Source organism: Cyrtonyx montezumae, unplaced genomic scaffold (genome assembly GCF_038088225.1).
Source record: "Cyrtonyx montezumae isolate F1298 unplaced genomic scaffold, pur_monq_1.0 scaffold_13, whole genome shotgun sequence".
In the NCBI taxonomy this organism is placed as follows: Eukaryota; Metazoa; Chordata; class Aves; order Galliformes; family Odontophoridae; genus Cyrtonyx; species Cyrtonyx montezumae.
Genome location: NW_027071859.1, coordinates 38,036,920 through 38,049,302, shown reverse-complemented (window position 1 = coordinate 38,049,302; position 12,383 = coordinate 38,036,920). Strand labels below are relative to the sequence as shown.

Genomic DNA, 12,383 nt, shown 5'->3' with positions numbered 1-12,383 from the left:
GCACTGCAGCTGCACATATTCCCTTGGCTTTTGTGCTAAAAAAAAAATGCAGTGTGGCCTTTACACACAACTATTTCAGAACTACCAGACATCAACTTCTTGCTGCCCATGCAGCCATTATACAATGAAATACGAAGAAGTACTGGAGTGATAAAGGACAATTAACAATTACTGCCAATCAATACCATAAACTCACTGAAACAGAATCTTGCTAATTATTAGAACATTCCTTTCATCGTGAAAAAAAAAAGACCTTGCTCGAATGTACCTTGCAGCTCTTTCCAGTTGTAATGTGAAGAGAGAATCGATTGCCCCTGTTCCTTAAGCACACATTCCTGTGATACTGTTCTGCACTCCTAGCAGGCTGCAAGGAAAGCCCAGAGACCAGAAGCAGCTGGCAGTGCAGCAGAAGCACTTAGCTTTAGAAATCTGACATTCAGAAGGTTAAAGCAATGGGACCAGTGTGAAGAAAGTAGGTGTTTTGCCAGAATTGCCTCTGGGAAAGTTTTTACGGCACAGACACCTAGAGCATTTCCTTGTCTGCTGGAATAGAGAAGTGCTGGTAGCCCAAGGGCTAAGGGAATTTCTTACTTATTCTTTCAATTGTTATTCAGGTTTCAACGTTACTGTATATCTTACTGAAATGTTATACAAGCTTTACATTCCCACTCTTAAATTTCAATTGAGTACAGTAACAAGCTGTGCAGTGTCAACACAAAAGCTTAATAAGATCGTATCTCTGTCTGTCTCTTTAGATTCCTATATGAAGACTACTGCTGGTTAAAATTAGCATATTATCCTTACTGGGTCCTACTGCTGCTGACAAAGGATTCTGACTTAAAACTTGTCTGAAGATTCTTGCACAACAACCTCCCTGGATACAGTGCTTTTCATTATCTCAAATTTCCTAATCCTCATTAAAAATCTCATGAAGACTTCAGTTAACACATCCTTTCCATCTCAGCACAAAGGCAAAAAGGAATGTTTTTTAACCATAAGTCCAGGTAACACTGTATTTGGTAAATTATTTTTTCTGATTATTTCTGTGTTGTTTTTTTTTTTAAGCTTAATTACATTAATGCAGAATACCTCTGCAATAGCTGCAGTCTTTAGGTACTGCAACTTTTTTTTTTTGTTATGTAATTTGATAATACATAGTAGGTACTTCACAGAAGACAGAACACGATATTGCTCTTGCCCCAGTGACTGCAGAGCCTGAATTGTGCGTGATCTGCTGAGAAGCAGTGCCAAGCAGCAGGGAGATTGTTAGATGAAATAGTGAAGCAGTTTAATTGTACATTATATTTAAGCACACACTTGTACTGTGGCACATCCTTCTCTTTATCTTTTAATAAAAACACAGGAGAAAAAAAAAGAAGATAAAATGCAGTAAATGTGATTAACTACAAAATTTGGTGTTTTCATAGAGAGTATTAAAAATAGTGTGACATGGGGAAAAATCAAAACACGGGGAATAAAAAATTTCTTCTGCAAAAACAGCCAGAGAAATAGAAGGGAACTCTTTTCTCTCTTCATTCAAGCTGGCACAGAAAGCAAGAACTTGTTCATCCTGGTTCATGAAAACACATACAAACATTTAAACGTACTGAGTGAAGAGACTCATTGACTTAATACACTATCTCTTCCACTTCAAAGAATATATGTAATTTCACAAATCAAAAAGCAGGAATGCTGGCCTAAAAGGCAGCGAGCTGCTTCCTGTGGTGGGTTAATATCCTGGGATGCAGAGGAAACAGAACAACTCACTTCAATGGCAACAGTGCCCTGTGTACACAGTGCTGCTTTGTGGTTAGCACTTGAGTGCGTCTGTTGTATTAAAAATAATACACTGATTAAAATGATCTCATTTTTAGAGTTTCACTGAGTACTTAAAATACACAGCTTTGCTAAGGGATAGCAATATCCAGTTTCCTACTGGGAGCAGAAACTGATGACTTTTAAGTCAGGCAGTTTTGTCCATGCTTAATTTAGAGAATGTTTTCTGAAAATGAACTCAACCATCGTTTTTTTTTTTGTCACATTTCAGTTAAGTATCACCTGTTTCAGGAGGAGCTGCTATCTCAAGCTCAGGTAATGCTTCTGTGCTGAACAAACAGATTTTTCCTTCTCACTACAAATGTACTCCTTATGTTCTGCAGCTTTCCTTTAGTCACTGTTTGGAAAAGATTAAATAATAGATCTCTTTAGCGTTATGCCTCACATGGAAGCAAATGTAACTTATTTCTAGTGCCCGCGTTGCAGATTGCCTCATTAAGCAATCATTGTTTTCCACTTGGTCTAATTGCCTGCACATGAAACTGTTGCACGCGTAGAAAAAATCAGAAAGTATCGATGAGCTTGGGTGGTATTTTCTGAGTACATTAAAGATGATTAAAGATCTCCTATGCTAAAGGCAAATGCCAGGCAGCGCAAGGACTGCCCAAGGGATTCCTAGTGGTAAGGCACACCATGACCACAGCATGCCACGCGCCTTCTGCAGCCCCATCTCCTGTGGGGCATCGCTGTGGTGTGGGAGGACTGTATGGCCTGACAGCCATCTCCGTCAGCACCACAGGACACGGAAACCACGCTTCAAAAAGCATGAACGCTTGGGCGTGTGTATCAAATTAAGGAAAGGAGTACGGAAGCAAAAGATGACACGTTCCAGTTAGGGTCTCCAGAGGTAACTCAATCCGCTGGAGCAAGCACTCATTAGGCCCAGCTAACATAGGGCTCCCCAGCACCACGTTAAGAGCCTGGTCAGGCTGGGGCTGGGGTTACAAGCCGCCTTTTCCCAAGTCTTGAGGAAGAAGTAAAGCGGTCTGGGACCTGCCAAGAGCAGAGTGGCTTCCAGAGAGCCGTGACAGCTGGCAGGCGTCAGGCACAGAGTTAAACACGGAAGACACGAGCAAGAAATGATCTGGCTCAACCCCTCCCCTCTGCTTCGCACTGCAATTAAAAGCACACAGCGCCAGGCCGGCCGGCAGCAGCCCAGTCCCAGCGCCCCGCCCGTCACGGCCGCAACGCCCGCCCCCGCCGCGCCGCGGACAGGCGCAGCCGGCAGCCCCGCCCTCCATCGCCGTGCGGCGCTTCCGGCGGCGCCAGGCGCGGAGGCGCGGAGGGCTCCGCCCTGCGGACGGGTACGACGGCTCTGGGCCCCTCCTCTCGGGGCCGAGCGGGGAGGGGGCGGCCGGCGGGGGGCCCGGCCTAGCGGCGGGGCGCGGGCGGCCGCAGGTGGGTGCCGCGCTCCGGGGGGCGGTGCTAGTGCTAGGCCTCGGCACGGTGCTGCGGGGCAGCTGGGCGGCTGGGGGAGCGCACGTGTGTGCGGAGCTGGAAGGTGTGCTGCTGCGGCTGGCGGGGCGCGGCACGGCGGGGTACTGCTGAGTGGTGTTTACGTGGGGCTGTGCGGCCCAAGGGATGGGCGGTGGGCAGTCACGGTGTGATTCGAGGACCTGCAGGGAGGAGGAGGCTGGGCGGCCGCTCAGCAGCCTGCGGGGTATGCACGTGTGGGACGGTCTCACGGCGGCTCTTGGTCTGCTAATTGAGAGCATCTCTGAGGGGTAGTGTACAGGTGTGGCACGCTGCTTGTGCACTGCTAATACCCGGGCTTCCTGGAGCTGCGATGCCACAGGCATTTACTCAGTCACAAGAGAGGAAGGCCGCACAGCTGTTTGGAGCAACGTGAGAATTGTGGCTCTCCTTTTTCCTGCTAGGGAAGAAGGTTTCCAATGCAGGAGATAGGCCAGATGTTCAGAGTGAAGTGATACAGTGGCTTTATGCGTTGTTTAGGAGCTACTTTTAAACAGGTGGCTTGCACATAGTGGGAAGTGGTTTCTGTGATGTCAGGACAACCTCTAGCAGGCAGTGTGGTCACCTTGGCTACATAACAGATGCTCGAGTAACCTTTATCTTGGCAATACTTGCAGAGTGAGCCATCATGTGAGCTCCGGTCCTTGCAGGGAGGAGGAAAAATTAGGGAAATAATCAGAGATGCTCATATTGTGAGTGTTTTGTTGCTTGTGACAACAATGCAGTCAGGATTTTAAATGGACAGAATTGTCTTCACATTCTGTTGTTGAAGGCTGTAAGTTTAGAAGTTTCACGTATGTAAGATGGCAAGGGTTTTTACTGCCAGAACACATTGCATGAAGGAACAGAAAGTAGGGCCTGAGTATAAACTACACTGTAAGAGCTTATTAATTTCTGATTAATTTCAGCTCCAAATTTCAATAGTTTGAGTACAGACACTGATATAATCTACATAATCAACAGTGAGAGACGCTCCTGTTTGGTAAAAATGATCTGTTTTAGCTATGGTGTAAAGCTCCAGTATTCCCTCTGTGCACTGATGTTTAAAGAGATTTCTCACTGACCATCTTTTAGCTGATAACACATGTACAAAATCACTTCAATCTTTCTTTAGTTTTAATACCATCTTTTCTGTCATGTATGCGTTCCTTATGATTTGTCATTGTTGCCATTTCTTTTATACTCAAGTGAAAGAAAACTACACGGTACTCCCCAGTGTGAGATTAGCAAAGCTGCTGTAAGTAGAAATTACTGCCTCCCTGTCTTTTAAAAATCAAATTTGGTGTATCTGTGGCTCATACATACAGCATTTACTTCTCTTGAAACAGCATGAACTCTGCTCTAACACCATGTGTTGCTCAGGGATTAGGTATGCCAGCTTCTGTTTTTCTAGGTATATTTTTTTACACATACCCTGTTATTTTTGGTATATATTTCCCACAGTTTTTCAGCCTTCTAGCTGGTAAATAACTTATGTATTTCTCATATGCCCTGTTTCTGCACTTATAGGAGAAAATTGAATACTGTCGTGTTGAGTTTACAAAAAGACCCAAAATGAATAATAATTATTATCAGGATGGGTTAGCTGGAAGCTAGAGAACAGATTTGTGTACATATGTGCCCTCTAAAAAGGTGCGAATTATTATCATAGTATCACCAGAGTTGGAAAAGACCTCCAAGATAATCCAATCCTACTGTCCACCTACCATCAATATTTCCCCACTAAACGATGTCTCCTAGTACTACATCTAAACATTTCTTGAACCCTTCCAGGGGTGGTGGCTCCGCCACCTCCCTGGGCAGCCAATTCCAGTGCCTGGCCGACAAGTAACCCAAAGAGATCCTGCACTCCTGAATGCTTTTGTTTAATTAGTGTCTATTCCAATGAAGTATGTAGAGAAGCAGTGTTTTTCTTTATCAAGATGTGTTGAAAGAAGGAAAAGGTGAATTACTCTCAGAAGGCTTTTCACATGTATAGAGTTAATTATATAGAAGAAGGGGATTTCCTCACATAATTGAAACAGTTGTCAATTAAGTAATGAACTGCATAGGAGAGATTGTATGTACTAGTAAAGCTAATGGGTTGTGATGAATTTTGGAAGAAAGTGGCATTTCTTTCCTAAGGAAGTTTTATTCTAGATCTAGCTTAATCTGATTCTCTGAGTCCTGTCTCTTCTGTAAAATTGAAGGCATCCCTTCCATGGTGCTTTGAGCTTGGTGACTTGGGGCTCTTGTAGTCTGGCTGCCCCTTTGTGCCAGCATTGATTTCTGTGAGGTGTGTTGGTTTGGGAGCTTAGCTGGCTGAAGTTGGCTCTGGCAGGAAAGAGGAGTGGGGATGGGTAGGCCCCAGAGTTGAAGCTGCTTCACGAATGGGTCCTGCTCTGGGACTGTGAAGCAGGAGTGTAGGCAGGGTGTAACACCTCACTTTGTCCCCACTGGTCATGGTGTGGTGTTGAGAATTTTTTATTGATCCCTTGTGCCCTCTGTGTTAGCTCGTGGAGGCTGCTGGGCATTCTGTAACATGGTTTCTGCCCCTTTAGCAGTACCTTGAGGGAAAGAAAAAAAACAACTAATACAAAAGAAAGCAAATAAAAGGAAAGAGGCCTGTTGCTTGAGAGGAGTATGAGAAGATAGAAATATTTATTAAATTTTAATTTGTAGTATATTAGCTGTTGGCAGAAATTCTTTATTCAGAGGGCAGTGAGGCACAGGCACAGCTGCCCAAAGAAGCTGTGGATGTCCCATCTCTGGCGGTGCTCAAGGCCAGGTTGGATGGGTCCTGGGCATCCTGAGCTGGTGGGTGGCAGCACTGCCCACAGCATGAGCTTGGGACTGGGGATGCCTTAAGGTCTCTTCCAACCTAAGCCATTCTGTAATTCTCTGAATGTACAGCGAAGGGATAGCTGCGTATGCCAAAGAGGATTTCTTAAAAATAATCAAACAGTTTAGGAAGGGGGAAAAAAAAATTCTCCACGAAGGTTCCAGAAGTGTTTATCCTGATGCTTTGCTTAGCCCTGGGCCTGCATTGTTGTACATGCTAAGTTAGATCCCTTTAATTGGAAATCAAACCAAGCTGTGTAGTTTCTGAACATCTCTGTACATCACTGCTGAGCTATGTTTAATGTAATTCTTCACTAGCTTACTATCCTTCGATTTCCTCTGCTATTTTTCATTGATCTTTTAATTCTGCATTATTCTTAATGTTTTTAAAATGTCAAGAGAAGTGTTTAAATTTGTATTGTAGTCCTAGTGCTTATTTATCCTTCTTTGGAGATATTTTTCTCTTCCCTCTGATTTCTTTTTGAGCTACTGTATCTTATATTACTTTTAACTCTTTAAAAGTAATTTCCCACCGGTAACATGGCTTAAATGAGCGTGTTTGTATGAAAGCTATGTGCTCTGCTCTCTTTTTTCCTACTTCCTTACTTGAGCCTGTTGGCCCATGTCAGCCAAGATAGAATGAACAATGCCAATCTCAGGGCTGTTGGGTTCTTAGTGATTTTATGAAAATCACAGAAGTTGACAGGGGAAATGGCCCTCAGCCAGCTGGTTACTCTCCTCTTTGTGAGCAGCTAGGGAGCATGGCTGAGTTTGTGCTTCTCATCATGAGCAGGTCAGTAGTGTGCTGGGCTGTGACTGGAGGAACCTCAGATTCACACTGCTAGTGTGAAGTTACATAGGGTGCCTGTGTGAGATCAGTGCAACTGCTCCTGACGTGCCCCAACTGGGTGATTCAAAATTGAGTTCTGTGAAGTCCTAAGTTATGTGGAGCAGGCTTCAAACTGTGCTCATCAGTGAAACTCTGTTAAAAGCTTGTGTCTGTGCTGATCTACACTTGATGCCAGGGCTTGACAACAGTGAGTTTGTTGACGTTTAATGTCTTGGCAAAACTGTAAAGAGACTTTATTTAAGAGGGAGAAAACTGCAATAGAGGAATGTATTTTTATACTTCACTTGTGTCTTACGACAGCCCCATGCTGAAATTATAATTTTATTACTATTATTTTTATTTTAGGAGAAGTGATTAGGATTTTTAGCACTTTCTGTTCCCCAGTGTCTTTTCTAAAAGATGGTTCAACGGGATGTTTGGGAGAATGTGACATTATTTGGCTTTGGCATTCCACCAGGGCTTAAAGTGAATCCAGAATGCCATCTTATGCATTTCCTTCTGCTCTGAATGTCAGGAGCAATTCATGTTGTTGACAGCTATGTCAACATGTGAAGCTGAATGAAGGACAGGAACTAAACAACAAGCTAATAATAGAGGAAGCAAGGAAGTGAGAATTGAACACGTTGTTAGTAAGTTTTCTCACTGTCATGAGTAAGAGGACCAAACAGTGCAGCCAGCCTTATCTGTTCCTGCATGCACCTTGTTGACAGCATTCTAGCGGAAGAGAGCTGTTCATATGTGCATTTTGTGAATATCAGAAACAAGTTACCCAAGTAATATGCATGTAATATGCTTGCTTACAAAAGCTACTTTGCTTCCTATCTACTTTGCTTATTTATGTACAGTAGTTGAAACTCGTGCTTTGAAAAGGTCTCTCAAGCATGGCCCCCTATCTACCCATTCTGTCTGGTAAAATCAGGTCCCGTATGTACCATTCCAAACGGTAAAAGTGCTTTTTGTCTCATGTTACTTACTTTTTGATGCATCTTCTGCAGTTGAAGAGTCCTCGCTGTTGGTTCAGCGGTTGCAGCATACCCTGAGATGTGCTAACTGGCAACTCCAGCGTGGGCTATTGAGAGCATTTCTTCTGAGATATGCTTAGTCATCTCTGTGCCAGTCCCTAGCAGGTTGTGGGCAGTGCTGCTTGTTTTTCCTGGTGAAGCAGACAAATAAGCTAATCTGGAGGCCAGCAGAGAAACGGTCTGTGGTAGTGGAGGCTGTGATTATGCAGTGCTGTATTATTGCCCTACTGTGTTGCATATACCACCACCAGAAATCAGAGAATACAATCCAAGTTATGTTGTGTGGTGGTAAACCTAACAGTTTACATCATGCAGGTATGGTGTGGCTGCTAAATATGGGACAAGCATGCGTAAGAGGTTCTTTATTAGTAGGGAGTATGACACAGCCCTTCTATATCCTGAAAAAAAAACCAACAAAAACATTCAGCTATGAATATTTATTCTCTATTGTAAAACCTGCTTGTTTGTTTTAGTTGTAGCTCGGTTTAGACTGTGCAGAATGCATTGGTATCCTTAATTGTGCTGATGTTTTTATTTAGGATGGCTGTCTATGCAAATATAGTGCATCTTGTGTATAGTTGAATTGTTACCTAAATTAAAATATTTTCCCTTATCAGAATTGAAATGCTTTCTGTGGGGACTTCTGCTTCTGATGCCTTGACTCTTCTGAAGACTTACTTTGTTGCATGGCTTAAAAGAAGATGATACTGTTAATGGATGGTGAACATCCTTCAGGAGGATGGCAACCCTTCAATGGTTGGTTAATGCTGTCATGGACAAATTCAAAGGGTAATGATGATATTTTTGTGAAGCTGTTCAAGCTAGTTCTCTGATCTGGGAAGGACTGCGTTACGTTTTTATTTTAGATGAACTGCCTGTAGCAATTTTGTTTTACTCTGGAAAAAAAATAAAAAAAATACAAATAAGAGTAATTAGTTTTCTGCGATAGCTGTCCAGCTTCTTATATGAGCCATCCTTGAAGAGTGTATTTAGTCTCCAGACTTTACTGTAGTCTAGATACATGTGAGCTCTCTTTAAATGAAGTAATCTGGGTCCTGGGAACAGTCATAGTGCAAACTAGAGCAGTGAGATAACTTAGGTTTTGTTGTGCTGTGTGTTACTGCAGCTTGCCTAGGTGTCCAAATACTTCTTTCAAAAGTTGTTTTTTCTTTAAATTATTTTAAAACTGTGGTGTAGGTAGTTTGATTTATAAATTTGGAAGCCTCTTCTGTAATTATTTACTGTAGAAGATTTAATTTCATACTTAACTTCATGAGTCATTGAAATATATATAATTTTCCTTTGATTGTGCTTGGTAGATCCTTGAAAATAGTACTTAATTTCAGTATTAATGTTATCTTTACTTGAGGGTTAGTTTTGGCTAATGTTTCTTCATAATCTTCTCTTTTAAACACTAAGTGGTAAGCCACGCTTAGTAACCTGCAGACAACTGTCATAAAATGTGATAGTTTATTAATGCTTTAATAGCAGTATGTTGTTGAAGAGGATATTTGAAAGAGTAAAGTTTGTTTTCTGGGATATATTTTATCTGCTCACTGTGTTTATTCGTTCTGTTTTTGTCAGCTCTATTTCAAAACACCACAAGCTGTTATTGCACCTTATAAAGGACTCCTGACCTTTTGCATCTTCATGAGTCAGATCTAGATGCCACCAGTGTTTCCCATGTTAACAGTTCTGAGCATGTTTTACTATATGTGCCTTCGGCGCCGAGCTAGGACAGCTACAAGAGGGGAGATGAACAGCCGGAGGGCAATTGAATCGAGCACCCGAGCCTTACCTATCAATGTTGAGATAGTTCAGTATGCCAAAGAAGTGTTGGATTTCAGCTCTCATTATGGTAGTGAAAACAGCATGTCATATACCATGTGGAATCTGGCAGGTATTCCAAACGTGTACCCTAGCTCTGGTGACTTTACTCAGACTGCCGTGTTTCGAACTTACGGGACCTGGTGGGATCACTGTCCTAGCGCTCGGCTGCCATTCAAGAGGACTCCAACCACCTTCTGTAGCCAGGACTATGTGGAGCTTGCTTTTGAGGAGCCAGTGTACCCCACTGCTGTGCACGTTCTGGAAACGTATCATCCTGGAGCTGTAGTTAGGATTTTGGCGTGCTCTGCAAATCCTTATTCACAGAACCCACCAGCTGAAGTAAGGTAATTTTTCTTCTTCGTTTTTTGTGCTTATCCTATAAGATGTTAAGTATTTGACTCACTAATGTTTTATTTCTACATGTGTTTAAAACTGTGGTGGTCTGTCTTCATAGCAGAGATGTGGATTTATTTATTATTGCTTGTATCAGTTAACGCAGATCCTAATACCAGATTTAATTTGGATAAGGACAGTTTGTGTTAGAAGTTTCTGAGCAATAATTACTATGTATACTCAGAAATCCCTTGTGAAATGTCAGTTCTCAATAACTCTCTGATAAGAAAGGAAAACTGCCCAAAAGGGACTGGGGATTTGTGGCCGCAGTGTCACTCTGCTGCATGCTGTAGGTTGTGGGTATGTTAGAATCAGACACTGTAACTCATTTCATGTGGAAACGGGGCTAAAGCCAGAAGTATGGAATAGTCAGACAGAAGGTGATGTCGTATGCCTGATGTTTATTTCTGATTTGAGCTGATCAACAGGTTTGAGTAACTCTTGATTTTAGGCTTGTTTCACAGAACAAAAGCAGTGTGTTTGTTTTTCCTTGTAGCTGGAGCTCCTGATGAAGTTCCAGTCTGGGAGTTGGGGAGGGAGAAGGGTAAGAGTGGGGAATGATAAGATGATAAAGTGCAGTTAATGAGGTGTGAAGCTCATAGTGAGGAGGTGTGGAAATGGAATGGAGAGACAAAATTATACAGGATTGCCAAAGGAAAAGACAACTATTGGACAAAGGACTTAACAAAGCACAAGCTGTGGAAAGCAGAATAGCAGCAAACAGTGTATTCATCTGAAGTGAACAGTGCAGTAGTATCAGCCCTGCTAATGCTTAGGTGCTAGATGTTTGGTTTTTTTCTGACCTGCTTTTTAAAGATACAGCTAGGAAGTATACCTTAGGGTTTTAGTATTGCATGCTTCCTAATAGTAGCCTGTTGATGTTCACACCTGATTTTCTAGGACATATAAATAATGTTATGTGTTTAGAATTCCCAGGTAATCTGTTTTGTGTGATTCTGTTTATTACTGTTGGTTAGTGAGTTATGCAGCTCTCTTAATATAGTGAGTAGACACTGCACGGGTCTAAAATAAGCTTCTGAATTCGAGGAACTGTGATAGGTCAAACTATTAATGGTAGGTCTAACTTAAGTAGGAGTGTTTGGCACCAATACAGAACTTATTTATAGTATTTTCTGATGTAAAGAGAGCTTTTCAAATTTAGAATGTAATATGAAATGATTTTGGCCAATTACTATGTGAACTTTAATTTTACTTGTTTCTTTAATGATTTAGGATAGATTTTATGTAGAGATTATTTCTGTAACTGTTGACAGTATTGCATTAGAGTCATAGTAAGATGGTGTGCTTCAGTACAATGCAAGAATATACTTCTGTGGAAAAAAAGTGCTTTCTTAATGCTATGTTATAAAAGTCTCTAACTAGTTATTTGTTCCTAAAAACTCATTTTTTTAAGTTTTGTGTAAAGATCAAGAAGTGTTCAAGAGATGTTATCAGAGCTATTTAGTATAGTGCACTGGGAAACAAAAAAGCGGGTATCTAAGATAAAATAGAGAAAAATACTCATTTAAAAAGCTTTAGGATTTGTTTTAACTCTTGGGATGTGGTCAGACTGAGAGCTGAGGTTTTCTGTTTTTCATAAAAAGAAATGAAGTTTTTGTAGGACTCTGTCTTTTCCTTTGGAGGTGGAAGTATCTCCTGTTCTGTTTGCTTAGGTTAGCAGCGTTTATTGGCTAGAAGAAGGTTAGCTGTCTAAGTGAGTCTTGGGACCAGTTGTCTGTGCTGCAACTACTGAGTTGCTTGCCAGTCTAGATACTAGATAAATGCTTTTTAGAGAAGGAATTTGGCTTTTTCTTACCTTTCCTTGGGGATTGACTGTTCAGAACTGTGCATTTGGCTTGCCTCTTACTTTCTTCTGAAGGAGCCTAGTGCATCCTGTGCACAGAGAAGAGGAAGGAACTGTCTCTCTATGTGAGGTAGGCAGTATTTATCTTTCACTCACCTGTGTGAGGATGGGAGTATGAGTTGTTGCAAGAAGTTAGCCTTTCTTAGATTGGTGCACATCCAACAGTTTGCTGTGTGGAAAAGCTTCTAAACTGCGAGAGGCTCTGGAAGGTCTTGGTGTATCATAGTCCTTGCTTAAGATTTCATGTGTTCTTGTAGAAAAATATCTGTAGCTGGCCCTCAGCTGCACTGTTTTT

The 12,383-nt window shown here is 42.0% G+C and overlaps 1 protein-coding gene across 2 annotated transcripts in view; it reads left to right on the top strand.

Annotated features, from left to right (window-relative positions):
• Positions 1 to 3,174: 3,174 nt before the first annotated feature.
• The window catches only part of FBXL4 (F-box and leucine rich repeat protein 4), a 52,853-nt gene continuing 43,644 nt past the window's right edge, over positions 3,175 to 12,383 (top strand). The window contains exons 1-3 of one of the 2 annotated variants that reach the window (XM_065731056.1): positions 3,175 to 3,234; positions 8,619 to 8,790; positions 9,586 to 10,175. In XM_065731056.1, the coding sequence (XP_065587128.1) occupies positions 9,667 to 10,175 (509 nt within the window). In that variant the 5' untranslated portion in view covers positions 3,175 to 3,234; positions 8,619 to 8,790; positions 9,586 to 9,666. Of the gene's footprint in view, positions 3,235 to 8,229; positions 8,317 to 8,618; positions 8,791 to 9,585; positions 10,176 to 12,383 lie in introns of those variants that run through there. The other variant, XM_065731057.1, reaches the window with a different exon arrangement.